This window comes from Brachycentrus maculatus, unplaced genomic scaffold (assembly GCF_059751285.1).
Source record: "Brachycentrus maculatus isolate JH-2025_06_01 unplaced genomic scaffold, ASM5975128v1 h1tg000446l, whole genome shotgun sequence".
Classification (NCBI taxonomy): domain Eukaryota; kingdom Metazoa; phylum Arthropoda; class Insecta; order Trichoptera; family Brachycentridae; genus Brachycentrus; species Brachycentrus maculatus.
In genome coordinates, this window is record NW_028281194.1 from 78,210 (window position 1) to 93,444 (window position 15,235).

Here is a 15,235-nt window from a genome sequence, read left to right on the forward strand (position 1 = left end):
CTGTCCTAAAGGACACGCTCGCTCCTCGTCTTACGATAGAACAAACTAAACTTTCACAGAACCAGGTGCATTTCATGCAGAAATATTACCAGATAGTATAGGAATCTCGTTTTATACCTTTTAAAATTTTTTCGCTTTCCAATATCAATAAATTAAATAATAATAGATTAAATGTGTCATAATTACGTGATATGTATTTGCTTTTAATATTTTTTTGGCATTACAATTTTTTTATTAATATCTATGATTGTTTATAGTATTATTAATAAGATATTAAAATATAGTATTTCCTTTACAGTGTAAAGTTTATCTCAAGCATGCAAAATACACCTTATAGTATTTTTTACATTACTTATTAACAGAAAATAAATTGTATGTCGATTTATATATGTATATATATTTATAATGTATATTTCAAGTTTTACAAAACAAAGAGACATTAATCTTAATTGAAATTACTGAAGATAATTATTCAGTTGAATTTTTCATATATACCTTCTTTATTCTTACTATCCTACCCGCAGACAAGGCTAACGACTTGTGGGTTATTACTTTAAAAAAAACCTTTATATTTATATTTATATAAATAAAACATGCCTAAATTTATTTGTGATATAGTTTTAAGACAAATTACTTATTTTAATAAGTTTATATTATAGGAAAATGTTATGCCATTATGTATTGAAAAAATTGTATTTAAAAAAAAAAATTATTATAAAGGTCAAAACTGAACTATGTATTACTAAATAAATCGTTTCTTAAGGATGATTGTATTGAAATATGGAGAGTGTATTATTTGAAACTAAATATTTATCATTTTGTTAATCTCAAAGAGTAAGGACAAACCTTTCCATCTAAACAAAAGCAGTATGGACAAGATGTTGATCATTCAAACACTGTCAAATTCACTCAAAATATGAGACTTTTATTACCAAAGCAGTATAGACGAGATGTTGGATTCGCGCTTATTATTCAAACACTATCAAATTCACTCAAAATATGAGACTTATAGTAATAAAGCAGTTTGGACAAGATGCTGCATTCCCGATTTTATTCAAACAAACACTGTCAAATTCACTCAAAATATAAGACTTATAGTAATATATGCGGAATTCTAGCGCAGTTTCTTCAGTCTTATAATAATAATAAAGCTCCCCCAAATTTGGTATATATATATATATATATATATATATATATATATATATATATATATATATATATATATGTATATATATATGTAAATATATATATATATATATATATATATATATATATATATATATATATATATATATATATATATATATGTATATATATACAGTGGTGGCCAAATGTATTGGGCACCCCCTACAGAATTGGTTTATGTTTTTAAATACTGCGACTCTTGGAATTCTTGCAATCTTTTCGGATTGTATTGTATTTTGATGGATTTTACCTTCTACTTATTACCTGCTATCTCGACCTATGACAGTTAGGGGCTTGGTTTATTCAAAAACTCTCTTTACTAATTTCAAGGGTCAGTTTTATATGTGAAATAATACATTGCTCTCCAGTTATTTTAATCAGTGAAAAAGTCAAATTTTTGTTGTTCTTTTCATTTAAGCCTTCATTATTTTATATTAAAAAACATGATTTGAGTGAAACTGACCGGTCACAAATAATTTTATTGAATTCAGGAGGGTTGACCCGGGTAAAAATAGCTAAAAAAAAAAACATGTATATACATATGCATAAATACTTGTCATGTTTGTGAAAACCATAATCAATTATTAATGCATTATGTTATTGGAAAATTATACCACAAATTCAATAAATAGCAATGTGTGTTTTAATTATTATTTTTTTGTTTACCCAACAACTTATCTCTGTGGTTTCGATAGAAAAAATAAATAATCAAACAAAAATATTTTTGTTATCTGCAAAAGGTGGAAATATATATATACTCATTTGCCGGGAACAGTTTCCCATCTGTTGTGTTTAGAAAGCCCGTGAGAAAGGTTTATTCAAAATGGCAAATAATAAAGTAGCTGTGGTGAGTTTTGTTTTCTAATATATTATTAATTACTTGAACAAAAATATACTTACAAAGCGGTTCTGTAGTAACAGTTTCTAAATGCTAACATATCTTGGATCTATTTTTGTATTTATTTACATTTTTCATAGAGCGATAACGTAGTAAAAGTTTAAAAATATTAATAAATCTTAGATCTATTTTTATTGTATATTTACAATTACAAATATTATTCATTAGCTATGATTTTTGAATAAGAAATTAATGAATAACAAATAATTAGATCATTATGCTATAGAAGAGGCCATAGTATGATTTCTTATGTAAGCGGCTGGATTCCAACAAACCTGTACTAGACTTGAGCAATATTCAGCTAACAAAATACACTATATAACTTTTCAGAAATATGGTCACACACACACACACATAACAATGATCCATTTTTGGTATTACTATTTACTATTACCGCCTCCATAGTATAATAGTCAGCATGCTCGGCTACCGTACTGGAGGTTCCGGTTTCAATTCCCAGGGAGGGTCAAATAAATATAAGTGATTTTTTCACTCTAATATTTATTCAATATTACCCTGGACTGGTACCTGAAGCGGAGGGCTGATCACCTTTCCTTCGTGTGTTAATGATCAAGATAACACTGTGCTTATATGATGCAGTGCCCTATGCACCATTGGCGTGCGGATAAGGGTTTGAATGAATTTACTATTACAAGCAGAATTTTTATAATTTTGTAATACTTCAGGTTACAGGAGCCAATAAGGGGATTGGTTTCTCTATTGTTAAGGGATTATGCAAGAGGTTTCCTGGAATAGTATATTTAACAGCTCGAGATGCCTCTAAAGGAGAAGTAGCAGTCTCTAAGCTAAACGAGGTAAAACTAAAATGACTATTCCTATTTTTATATTTTTATATCCATAAACAAAACAAAAATATATTTTGCTTAATAATTAAATAGGTTTTGTTTTAATATCCCATGTAATGGAATTATGCGATGAGTTCCGGTATTTTTAGCAGCCTAAATTTTATCATGGATATTTAGATTATTCTGTGGGCACTCGCTTTTGGTTTTCAAATTTTAAAAAATTCCCATTTTATTGGTGTTACTCTCTGTAAATAAATATGTGCCACTTTTTACATGTTTCAAATTTATTTTCCAAATACATAAATAGATTCGCAAACAATTTTGAATTTATTTTTATTTTTATTTTGCAACACAAAAATTGTACCAAAATTATTTTGTATATTAAAATGGTGTTTTTGCTCATTTTTTTTATTAAAGCTTGATTGATGATTTAGTTTCAAATACATCAACAACAAAAAAATGGCTACTGAAAAATTATGCAGATTAAGTCTACTTTGACACTAAGCTACTGAAATATTAAATTTTCTAATAATTATTGGTTTCCAGCTTGGATGCTTTCCTCACTTCCATCAGTTGGACATTGGAGATCCTCAGAGTGTATTGAGATTCAAAGATCACATAGTTAATACTCATGGAGGTATTGATATTTTGATTAATAATGCTGGTGTTCAGATCAAAGTGAGTATATTTTTGAGTATATTTTAAATTTGTTTAAATGAAACAAGACTCAACTCTTAGAGAGTATGGACAAACTTGTCACCCAAACACAATAAATCCCAAACGAGTATGGACGTGATGTATTTCGTCATATAATTCGGGCATTTGATTTTTTTTTAATTGAAGGTTTTAGTGACATCTGTGGATTTTTTCACATTTTTTTTGGAGTTTTTGAACAATTATATATAATACGGGCTTCAATATAAAGATTTATTTAGTGGTTTACAAAGGAAATAAATTTAACAAATATTGAAGATAGGGTTCGATTTTAACCATGTGAAGCAGTTACTTATTTATGAGATATAATTATGTCATATTGTTGTAATAAGTTACTTATTTATGAGATATATTTATGTCATATTGTTGTAATAATAATTTGTTGTTTGTTAAGTGTTTAGCATTTTTAAGCATTGATTTATTCGCAGATAAATATATTAACAAAATAATCACATTAAAAATAAGAAAATACCTGCATATTTGTTTTAGAAAACTGCATAGTTGAACATGATAAAAATCCATAATTAGGTTTATCAGATTTGATTGAGTAGATTTATAGTGATTATATTTATGTACACAATATTTAAACATTTTTTTGTTAGTCTTTTTAGTAGATAATGTATTCATTAATTTCAAGATACATCCCACCAAAAATTATGGATATCCGGGATTTAAATATTAATTATTTATTTCATGAAAGCGAGATGATCCGTCCTGGACTGGTATTAAAAAAATACCACTGTATTTATCTCGGGAATGGAACCCGGTACCTCAGCATTTTAACTAAATGTATGATAATAGGGGTGAACAAACGAAGCTGTGATACAATTAACTTACTTCTACTGTGCGTATCATGTCAGGTACCCCCGACATCGACTATCACTGAAGAGTAATTGTCCTTGTCTTGGGGGAGCCTAAACAGCACCTTGATAGTTCTGATTCACTATATATTATAAAAAGAAAATTATACATTTATTGTTTTTATTTTAGATTTTCTGAGTGCATTAAATATGTATATTCTTAACGTAACTGAAAAACATTGCAGAAACCGTATGACGAGCCTTTATTAAGTGTTGCCGAAAAGACAATGAGGGGTAATTTCGGAAACCTTCGGGATACATGCGCCGATCTCTTCCCGATAATGCGAAATGACGGCCGAGTCATCAACACGTCCAGCGGCTTTGGTCACCTATCCATGATACCCAGTGAAAGCATCCGTAAAGCTTTCGCCAACAAAACTTTGACGTTATGGCAACTTAATCAGCTCGTTGATGACTTTATCAGGTAAATTTACCGACTTTAGATGTATTGTGTAATATTCTGACTCTTATTGAAAAAATGTAATGAACAATATTTAATTGGTAGTTTAATGCTATTTATATTTCATTTGCAGAGCTGTGAGGCGTGGGAGCAATGTTCAGGATGGTTGGGGTGATGATCCGTACAAAGTAGCCAAGGTTGCCGTTACAGCCCTAACTTTTGTGCAGCAGAGGTACCTAGCGCGTACCACCAATATTAAAGTCAATGCTGTCAACCCTGGGTAAGTGAAATATAAATTTTTTTCATAATACAATCATTCTTAATTTTTTTAAAGTGAATAACTTATTCACTCACCAATAATAACCTTATTTTATAAATAACTAAATAAACTTCAAACGAATCGCATTTTTGACTATAACAACTCACGTATCATAAATTAAATAAAGTTCTCTTCTGAGAGCCAAAAGCCTCACAGAATTTTATTTGTACCTACACATTGTGATTGTCAGGGATTGAAAACAATCTTTTTGTTAGACTTTTTCCGTGCAAAAATAAAACAATTAAAATTTCAGGTAATGTCAGATTAAAAATGATAAAACTATAAATTTCAGTTATGTGGCAACGGATATGAATAACCACCAGGGTGTTCTAACTACCGATCAAGGTGCCGAACCCGCGCTGTACTTGGCCCTGGATGCTCCCGACAATATTAAGGAATCCTTCGTTTGGGCTAATAAAGAAGTCATCAACTGGGATGGTCCTTTCCCAGAAATGTAAACGGTTGTTATTATTTTTGAACATTCGCACAAACTTATGCTTTACATTCACTTTTGTCAGAAACAAAACCAAACCCCGGGATTGACATATCGCTCACTCCTTTCAAGAACGTCATAAATCAAAAATCGCTAATTTTCAATTATAGATGTTTTTGGAATGCCCAGAAAATGTACTATATCCCAGCAAAAGCGGCATATTTTAAATTTAATATTTACCCGCTACAGGGCAGAAAGTGTTGTTTTTGCATTTTGAAGAAAAGGTAGTGTTTAATTATTTTTTTTAATATACAAAAAATTTATAAATGGAAAAAAAACTTTCAGGTTTTACCTAAAAAGATCTGTTGTACAGTAAAACGTTCAATAAGTGGCTTGATATTTATTTTTAATACATTGTGTTATGTTTTTAAACTTTAAACACGTTCTCCTGAAAAATCAAGTTTATTGATTTATGACGTTCTTGAAAGGAGTGAGCGATATTATCCCAAACAGCAATGTAAATTTGTAATATTAAAAATAAGATGTTATTAATGAATAAAGAGAAATGTATTTTGAATGATAAATAAAGGTTTTTCAAATATTTTTGTGGATTTGTTTATTTCTTTTACGGTATTTTATAATTATACTGCTAACAAACAGATTATTCTTAGTTTATTGCTAAGAAATAATATCTTCCAATCAACCTTAAACATACTTGTGAGATAGGTAAAGGTTTATACTCACATTATAAGACTTGCAGTATGTCAAAAATTATAAGTAGTTGTAGTAACTTGGGAAATTTTCAACATATTTCAGTAATTTCATTATTACAATACTGAGGCGAATAATAATAGATACTAGACAATAATTATTTTCCTCTATGGTACACACACACACACACATTATTGAAAATCTTCATAATCATTAAAACTGTATTTTTTTCAACTTAACAAAGTTTTTACACAAAATTCTACGTACTTACATTTAAAAAAAGTTGTATATTTCTTCAAATTCAGATCATGTACGGCAATGACTCTAATTTACGATTATAAAAATAAAAAACAGAAAAGAAAACTTCAAACGTAAACTTGATAAGGTCACTTGCGTCGGTGTAGGAGGGTTAAAAATAAAGGTATGTACCTGTTTCGTATTTTGCCTGATGACAGGCGTAATGTAAATGAACGTAGTTGAACGTAAATGAAAAAAAAGCAAAAGAATTCATAAATAAAAATGTTATTCGTGACCAAAGTTAAATTGGGAACGTGAAAATAACTGTTTTTATTTTAAAAATAGACTTCAATGACATTTCTCGAAATAAATACAATTATATTAACATACGTAATTCATTGCTTTTTTTAACCCGAATTTTTGCGCCATAAGCAATTCATTTAACTCAAACAAATTTGTAAAGGTTACTTTTGTTGACTTGCAAGTTATTTTCGTCAGAATTAATTCGCGTTCGTACGTACCTATCTTCCATAGAATTCCATTCCAACGCATAAATCATTGTCTGACGCGAAATTACAGATCGAATAATGATTGTGTCAAAAACAAAATAATATACGTCTGTCGAACTGCGTCAGAATTCAATTGCCATTAATTTGTTTATTGGCATTTAAAAAATGAAATACCTAACATTTGATTGGTCTGATCAAAATATAAATAAAGAGGCTCGATTTAGGGCGTGTCTCATGTCTGATGTTTGAACACATTCATTTGTGACTTGTTGACGTCATTAAAAACTCAATGTACCATAGTTGATAAGAGTGTCATCTTCTTCTAACCCTTATTCGCATCCAATAGTGCATAAGGCACTGTGTCGACACTTTGTCATCTTGGTCATAAATTACGCGTTGCTAAGGTAATCGGTCCTGCACTTCTGGTTCCAGTCCAGGGTGATGCTACATAAATATGTTATTTTAGTGAAAAAATATTGTGATTTTTTTTTAATCCCTATAAATTGAACCTGAGACCTCCAGAATGGTAACCGAAAGCATTTATAGCTATTATATTTAGACAGAGTCGGCATACATTGTTTCACATTCCTATATGCAGGACCAACCTGCCGATGGTTATGCCTGTAGGAAGAACTATCGCTGTGCTGAACAATATCACGCCAGATATTGATATGTTCCATATGTCTAAGGGGGTTTTCCAAAGATCGATTCTTCTACACCTTTAACTTTGTTTTTAATGTTTACGCTATAAACATGAGTTTATTTTGAATATATCAATTATTATTGAATAAATTGAAATTGAATTGAATTGAACAGCTACACTATGGAGGCAGATAGTATCTTCTACATTATTTAAAAAATTCTATTTCCTACGTACTTATCTATTCATACTAAAAAGACAAGCAAAGGCGAACCTTTTTTTCTAATTACACGCTATTATTGAGCGTTTGTTTCTTTTTCATTTTTTTTCATAGAGGTAACAGCCGAAGCATGTACGCATATACAATTGTTCCGCTTTATATTACATTGATATGTACAATGAGTAGTTCAAAGTGACAATAACTCTACACTTGTGCGAATCCTTAGAGACCAACAACTTACCTACGCGTGAATATGACTTGCGATTTTTATTTAAATATTAATTTTTATGTTATCATTGATTTAAAAACGGAAATAAATATTGCGGCAAAGTCGCTACTAACGTGGTAAGTTACAAACACCTATTTGCGTGATTTACGATTAATAAATAAATATGTAGATATGGTTTATCAACATATTATAAAAATCAAGAAATGAATATCACAATGTTGTATTATTATACTTAGTATGTGACTAATTGAAAATATGTAAATAAACGAACGCCAATCTCACAAGATATGCATGTACGTAGTATTGTACATATTACTTGTATACGAGTATGTAGTACATGCCAGGTACTAATTTCATTAAATGATCAGCAAAACATCACCTGCTTTCCATAAAAATGTTATCGCACACAAAACTTGAGATTAACATTGTTGAATAATGACACACTAAAACATCGTGATCACTTTTATCATGTTATTAAATTATCATAACAATTTTCATTTCGCAGATTTTGATTCCTAAATATCGTCCCGGTTGAGTTGAAAACCATTAAATAAATAATATATTATTTTTTTGACATCTCATCAAAGATGAAGAAGAATATGGAAGTCTGAAAAAATAATATGAAAATAACTCCTGTGATTGGAGGTAATCCAGATTTTGGGAACAAGTATTTGGACACAGTCAAAATGTTGTAAATAAATAACATTGTTTATTCTTCGCTCTATCAGACACTGGATCATCACCGAAGGAATGAAATATCAATATGGATTATAGGTGTTCAACTTGAGATGAAGCATCATCGCTTTAGGCAAAAGAAGGTGGAAGTCTGAGCATCCCAGGCCCTACAACCTGGCATTTGGTTGACTTTATACCATTGTATAACGTTCACCATTCAGCCAATTATTGAACATCCGTATTGCATTTTTTTTTAAATACGTAAGTATATATGCACTGTTACTGGATTCTTTTTATATGTTAGCTGTAATTCTTATACATTTGGAATTCCGACTCGCTTTCCTTGCTCAGTCTTCCACCTTCTTTCGGATAAAAACGATAAATGCTTCGCTCAAGTTTGCGACACCTATAATATATATTAAATGAATAATAACAAATGCCTTGACGGCCGTCCTCGGCTTATTAAACATCATAACATAAACCTATTAATGTTTGGATAATATCTGATTGCTGTGAGGAACGGAAGGAAGCTGTCACGTGTTACGGTATTTGGTTATTGTTAGGTAGCGACGTTGATGAAATGTGATTGTAAATTAATCCGATTCAGGAATGGTTCAGATTACTAAACATTACCGCTACAAACGTTTTCCGCTCATTTAATTTTAGCTGGATTCTAATTTATTCGATCGCCTTATATTTTTGTATAATAATATAGAAATGATATTTAGGCTTTTTCTGTAAGAAAAATCTATCGTATCTATAAAAGTACAAATGGCGGTATTTTTTTATCCTGGGTATTCTGACGCACTAAGCGAGAGTGAAATCTTGGTCAAATAAAGAATGGAAGAAGATCTCATGAAAATTCTTCTGGAAAATAAGAAAAAAAACAATGTTTATGGTACTCGGGGTTGTATACCCATACTTGTACTTGCTTGTGTAAGTTTAACACTGTGTGTATGAATCACATGACTACAATATAGCATTATGTATTGCTATGTTATTTCATTATATAAGGATTTATTATATTTTATTATATAATGCTATGTTATTTCTTCAGTGCTTAATATTCATAACACTTAAATACCTTTTTAGAGGCATTGAATTTGCTGAAAACTGAAGAGTTTAAGTCAAAACATACGCAGTATTGAAATAATATAACGTTGGTAATCATAACATAAATATAACGGTATCTTATTGTCAGGTATCAATGAGTAATTAGAGGATTATTAGAATAATTATTTAAGTCATATCTACAGATGATTCCAAATAAGACACATGATTGCTTATTAAGTGATAAATAATAATTTACTATCCAAATGTTGTATTTTTAAAACAAACCAATTTCGTCATGGGATTATTGCGCATGAAATTAACCCAAAAAGTAAAATAAGCACATTTATTAAGTATTAATCTCATTTTTATTATGCTCGAATCTTTATATGGAAATACATAAGTATATGTGTGGTAAAAAATCCTTGTGTGGTAAAAATAGTTTTTGCCACACAGCGAGTTATTATCACGATTGTTATTTATATCTCAACATGAACAAAGACCTTTCGAAATCCGACCTATCATTGTCAGGTTTAAGTGATTACTATATATACTGGTGGATAAGTAGGTAATAAACTTTGTAAATGCTTCCATATTCTCAGGTTAATAACCTCCTTCGCATCTGTTATTTTATAATTTATTTAGCAGCACTTCTTAGTATTCTAGTATTTTCTCACATCCTGATTTGAAAGAATAAAGAAATTAAAGAGTTTATAGAAATATCTGTAAAACATGTGGCATTTTAGAGATGTTTCACAGAAATTAAACAGTTTTTAGAAATATCTCCGAGTGGTGTTGATATAAGTGTACTTTATTTAAATTAGGTACCTACTTAATTCGCTTGCGAACAACGCAACGTGGAAATTTCGTTTCTTATTCATAAAATTTATAGTGGCATATTTTGAAGAAAATTAAAATATGCTGCGAAATAATTATTATGTTACAGTTCTATCAGTCTTTATACTCAATACTGACAAAGCCTTTGTAATAATATTTTATAAATTCTAACATATCAACATATTATGTTCGAATTCAAATAATAATAATTAACAAATCACAAAGGTAGCTTAAGAGCTACCTTTGTGATTTGATTGATATTAATAGTTTTTTCTTTATAATCGTAATATTTACATTACGATTATAAAAAATCGATTATAAAAAACGACACGTTCATATTTACACAAAAACAATGCCTAAATACATCAAAACTTCCATATATATGTATATATATATATATATATATATATATATATATATATATATATATATATATATATATGTATATATATATATATATATATATATATATATATATATATATATATATATATATATATATATATATATATATATATATATATATATATATATATATATGTATATATGTATATATATATGTATTTATATATATGTATATATATATATATATATATATATATATATATATATATATATATATATATATATATATATATATATATATATATATATATATATATATATATATATATATATATATATATATATATATTTATAAATATATATATATTTATATATATATATATATATATATATACAGTATCTACTCAATGAATTAGGGCCACCCATTATTTTTTTGAATACTCTGAAATCTTTTGGATTATTATATTTATTTTACATAAATACTTTAAGTTTTCTATTGACATCTAATATCATGTATATTACCTTCAATAATATGTAAAATATACCTGGATTATTTAAGCCTTTACAATATTTCAAACCCTTTTTCTGAGAAAGGTCCATAATTAGCACAGGTATACAGATAGTTGAAAGTTCAAAAAATAGTCCTATCTCATTTATTAGTGAAGTTTCTTGAGTTCTGGATGTTGTTTTGTTCAGAGAGGTTATATAGTTATCGTGCCTTGTGAAAAAAACTTAATTTTTAATTTTAGTTCATAAAGTATAATTTTTTTTTGTAAACACAAGTGTCTTTTTTGAAAAGGACAAAATGGGAAAAAGTAAAGACATTTCTGAGGAAAAAAAGTCTAGTGTTATAGTGCTACTGAAATTAGGAATACTATCTAATAGAGAAATTTCAAAAAAAGAAAACGTTTCTCGTCAAACAGTGGACAGAATTTCAAAATCAATAAAAAATCAGTCTCCCGCCACCAGCAATCGGCGAAAGAACTGTCGTAGGATTAGAAAAACAACACCGAGGACTGATCGAAAAATCGTTCAAAGTGCCTTAGAAAACCGTAGTGCATCAGCAAAAACATTAAAAATAAAATTGGAAGAAGAGGGTATAAATATATCGGTATCAACACTGAGGCGACGTCTTTACGAAGTAAATCTGAAATGCAGGCGCCCTGTAAAAGTACCAAAATTGACACCACGAATGAAAGCGGATCGATTAAAATGGGCCAGGCTTCATCGAAATTACTCGGTAGATGATTGGAAAAAGGTATTTATTTAAATTGAATTTTCAACATATCATTTTAGTAAATAAACTTATATATTGGAATTAAACTTAAATTTTCATTATTTTTCAGGTCATCTTTAGTGATGAGTGCCGGTTAGAAGCCGTGACAGAGAGCCGTCGATTCGTCAGGAGAACACCAATGGAACGTTACAATGAGGCCTGTGTGGTAAAAGTTATCAAACACCCCCCTGCAACAATGATATGGTCATGTTTTATTAACAATTTACATGGGCCGTTGTTTTTCGTGGAAGGAACAATGAACCGAAATTCCTATAAGCAGGTCCTCGAACGAATTTTATTGCCCTTCTACCATACACTCGACCCAACAGAAGGTCCATACACCTTCATGCAGGATGGGGCACCTTGCCACCGGGCTGAATCAATAATAAAATTTTTGTCTAACAAAAATCTACCTTTGCTCCCCTGGCCTGGAAATTCTCCGGACCTTAATCCTATAGAAAACGTATGGATCATGTTAAAAAATAAGGTATACTCATTTCCAAATCCGACAGTAGACCGTCTAAAAAAAAATATTCAAAAAATTTGGTCAGAAGACGAAGAAATAAAAAACATGATAAAACAGTGCATTTTAAGTATGCCAAAAAGAATTGAGGCAGTTATTTCTGCCAAAGGTGGAAATACTAAATACTAACTATATTTATATGAAAATATATGCATAGTTTAAGCGTAATAAAGTGTTCATGTGTAAATAAAATTCAATGTTGTTTTATTCAAGGTTTTCTCTGAGTTATTCCTGTTTGAATTGAGAAATTGCGCGAAATTCTGCGTGGCCCTAATTCATTGAGTAGATACTGTATATATATATATATATATATATATATATATATATATATATATATATATATATATATATATCTATGAATATATATATATATATATATATATACTCATATATTTATTTTTTATTATTTATATGTGTGTGTGTATATATATTATTGCAAAACATAGTAGCAAATACTTATCTATCAATAAATACATAAAAGGGTTTTTTTCAGTATGTACGAGTATATGTTACGTTGAATAAACATCCGACACATTTTTAAATGTTTACTTCCTGAAATCTTTAAAAAATATATATTCAATCATTTTTGCCGCTATAGTAAAAACGTACTTTTGACCAGAAAGGACCGACATGATGTATGAAGGAAATATGGGAGTTCATGGATAGTTCACAGCGGGATAAATGCACATTACCTGCGCATATATCGTGTGGGTACATCACGCGGATACGCAGAGGTCAATAAACACCAACCTTCGGGGAAATGCAGCAATGTCCGTCTTCGCGAATACAGCATCTCCCTATTTGAAATTCTCTCTGATTGGCAGTTGGAGGGAGCTATTATAAAGCCAAACGATCATGACCGATATCGGCAGTAATAACATCGCCGTCGGGTTAAGAGTGTCGCTAAGTGCAGCCGCGCCAAATCAGCCAAATCAGCTGGCATGCCGGCTACGTACTCGTAAACACGTCCAATCCCAAATATCGCGCGATTCGTAACTAAATTTGCAATTTACACAAAAATCCAATTCGGTTATAATATGTCATGGAACTTTACATGAAGATCGATGTCGTTTGACTACCACAAGCTTCGAGTAACATATGTCAGGAGTTTAGACGGTTTCCTTCTGGAAAACTTATTCGACATTACGAAATTGGCGCGGAAACTGCACGACCCCGAATCCGCTTCGTTGTCAAATCTTATTTGAAGTTTTTTTCACTTTTTATTTAAAGTTTTTTTTTCGTGTTCTGTGATAAATAGAGTATTATTTTATAACCTGTGATAGCTATTACGATTATAATAAGTCTGAATAAACGTGTACTTATACAAACATGGCAGGGTGAGTAATTCTCATATGAGTATATGATTTAATGCTATTTGAAACATTGTGTTATTTTCCCTATAACTTTGTTAATGTCTAGTACTTAAAAAAATAGTACACTGTATGCTGATTATGTGCAGTAGATTACGTTTTAACAGAATAAATCATTCAACGTAAATATGTAGTAATTTTTTCACACTGTTCAGCATATATTATGTACATGTTCATAGATATATATATATATATATATATATATATATATATATATATATATATATATATATATATACATATATGTATATATATATATATATATATATATATATATATATATATATATATATATATATATATATATATATATATATATATATATATATATATATATATATATATATATATATATATATATATATATATATATATATATATATATATATATATATATATATATATATATATATATATATATATATATATATATATATATATATATATATATATATTTATAAATATATATATATATATATATATATATATATATATATATATATATATATATATATATAAATATAAATATATATATATATATATATATATATATATATATATATATATATATATATATATATACATATATATATATATATATATATATATATATATATATATATATATATATATAAATATATATATATATATATATATATATATATATATATATATATATATATATACACATGTATATATATATATATATATATATATATATATACATATATAAATATATATATATGTATGTGTATATATACATATATACATACAGAAATGAACAATTTCTCTATCTTATAATAAATAAATTCAATATAATATGTAACTGATATAAGTAGAAAATAACAGCATACCTTAGAACGTTAATATTTTCGTTTCATTTTATGAAATGTAATATACATAAAATAAACTACAAGTATAATTTATTACGCTAGATTCCAGTAAAATGTTATTTTGTAATGTTTGTTAACAATATTTATACTTCATCGTTTCATGAG

At 28.4% G+C, this 15,235-nt stretch overlaps 2 protein-coding genes across 2 annotated transcripts in view; both read left to right on the forward strand.

Moving 5' to 3' along the window:
- Positions 1 to 1,966: 1,966 nt before the first annotated feature.
- LOC148302482 (carbonyl reductase [NADPH] 1-like) lies at positions 1,967 to 6,218 on the forward strand. The gene is made up of 6 exons (XM_088271550.1): positions 1,967 to 2,032; positions 2,770 to 2,898; positions 3,436 to 3,567; positions 4,649 to 4,887; positions 4,997 to 5,143; positions 5,475 to 6,218. The coding sequence occupies exons 1-6, from the start codon at positions 2,009 to 2,011 to the stop codon at positions 5,638 to 5,640; spliced, it is 837 nt and encodes a 278-aa protein (XP_088127676.1). The 5' UTR covers positions 1,967 to 2,008; the 3' UTR covers positions 5,641 to 6,218.
- A 7,511-nt stretch (positions 6,219 to 13,729) lies between these two features.
- Positions 13,730 to 15,235, forward strand: part of LOC148302483 (facilitated trehalose transporter Tret1-like) — a 29,193-nt gene continuing 27,687 nt past the window's right edge. Inside the window, exon 1 of the mRNA XM_088271551.1 lies at positions 13,730 to 14,204. Within this exon, the coding sequence (XP_088127677.1) occupies positions 14,197 to 14,204 (8 nt within the window). The 5' untranslated portion in view covers positions 13,730 to 14,196. The remainder of the gene's footprint in view (positions 14,205 to 15,235) is intronic.

What these genes read in the sequence shown, in the direction of transcription:
- LOC148302482 (XM_088271550.1), top strand. Translation starts at nt 2,009, where the DNA reads ATGGCAAATAATAAAGTAGCTGTG. An exon ending in CTCGTTGATGACTTTATCAG is followed by an intron (nt 4,888 to 4,996) that starts GTAAATTTACCG and finishes TTTCATTTGCAG; the next exon opens with AGCTGTGAGGCGTGGGAGCA. An exon ending in GTCAATGCTGTCAACCCTGG is followed by an intron (nt 5,144 to 5,474) that starts GTAAGTGAAATA and finishes TATAAATTTCAG; the next exon opens with TTATGTGGCAACGGATATGA.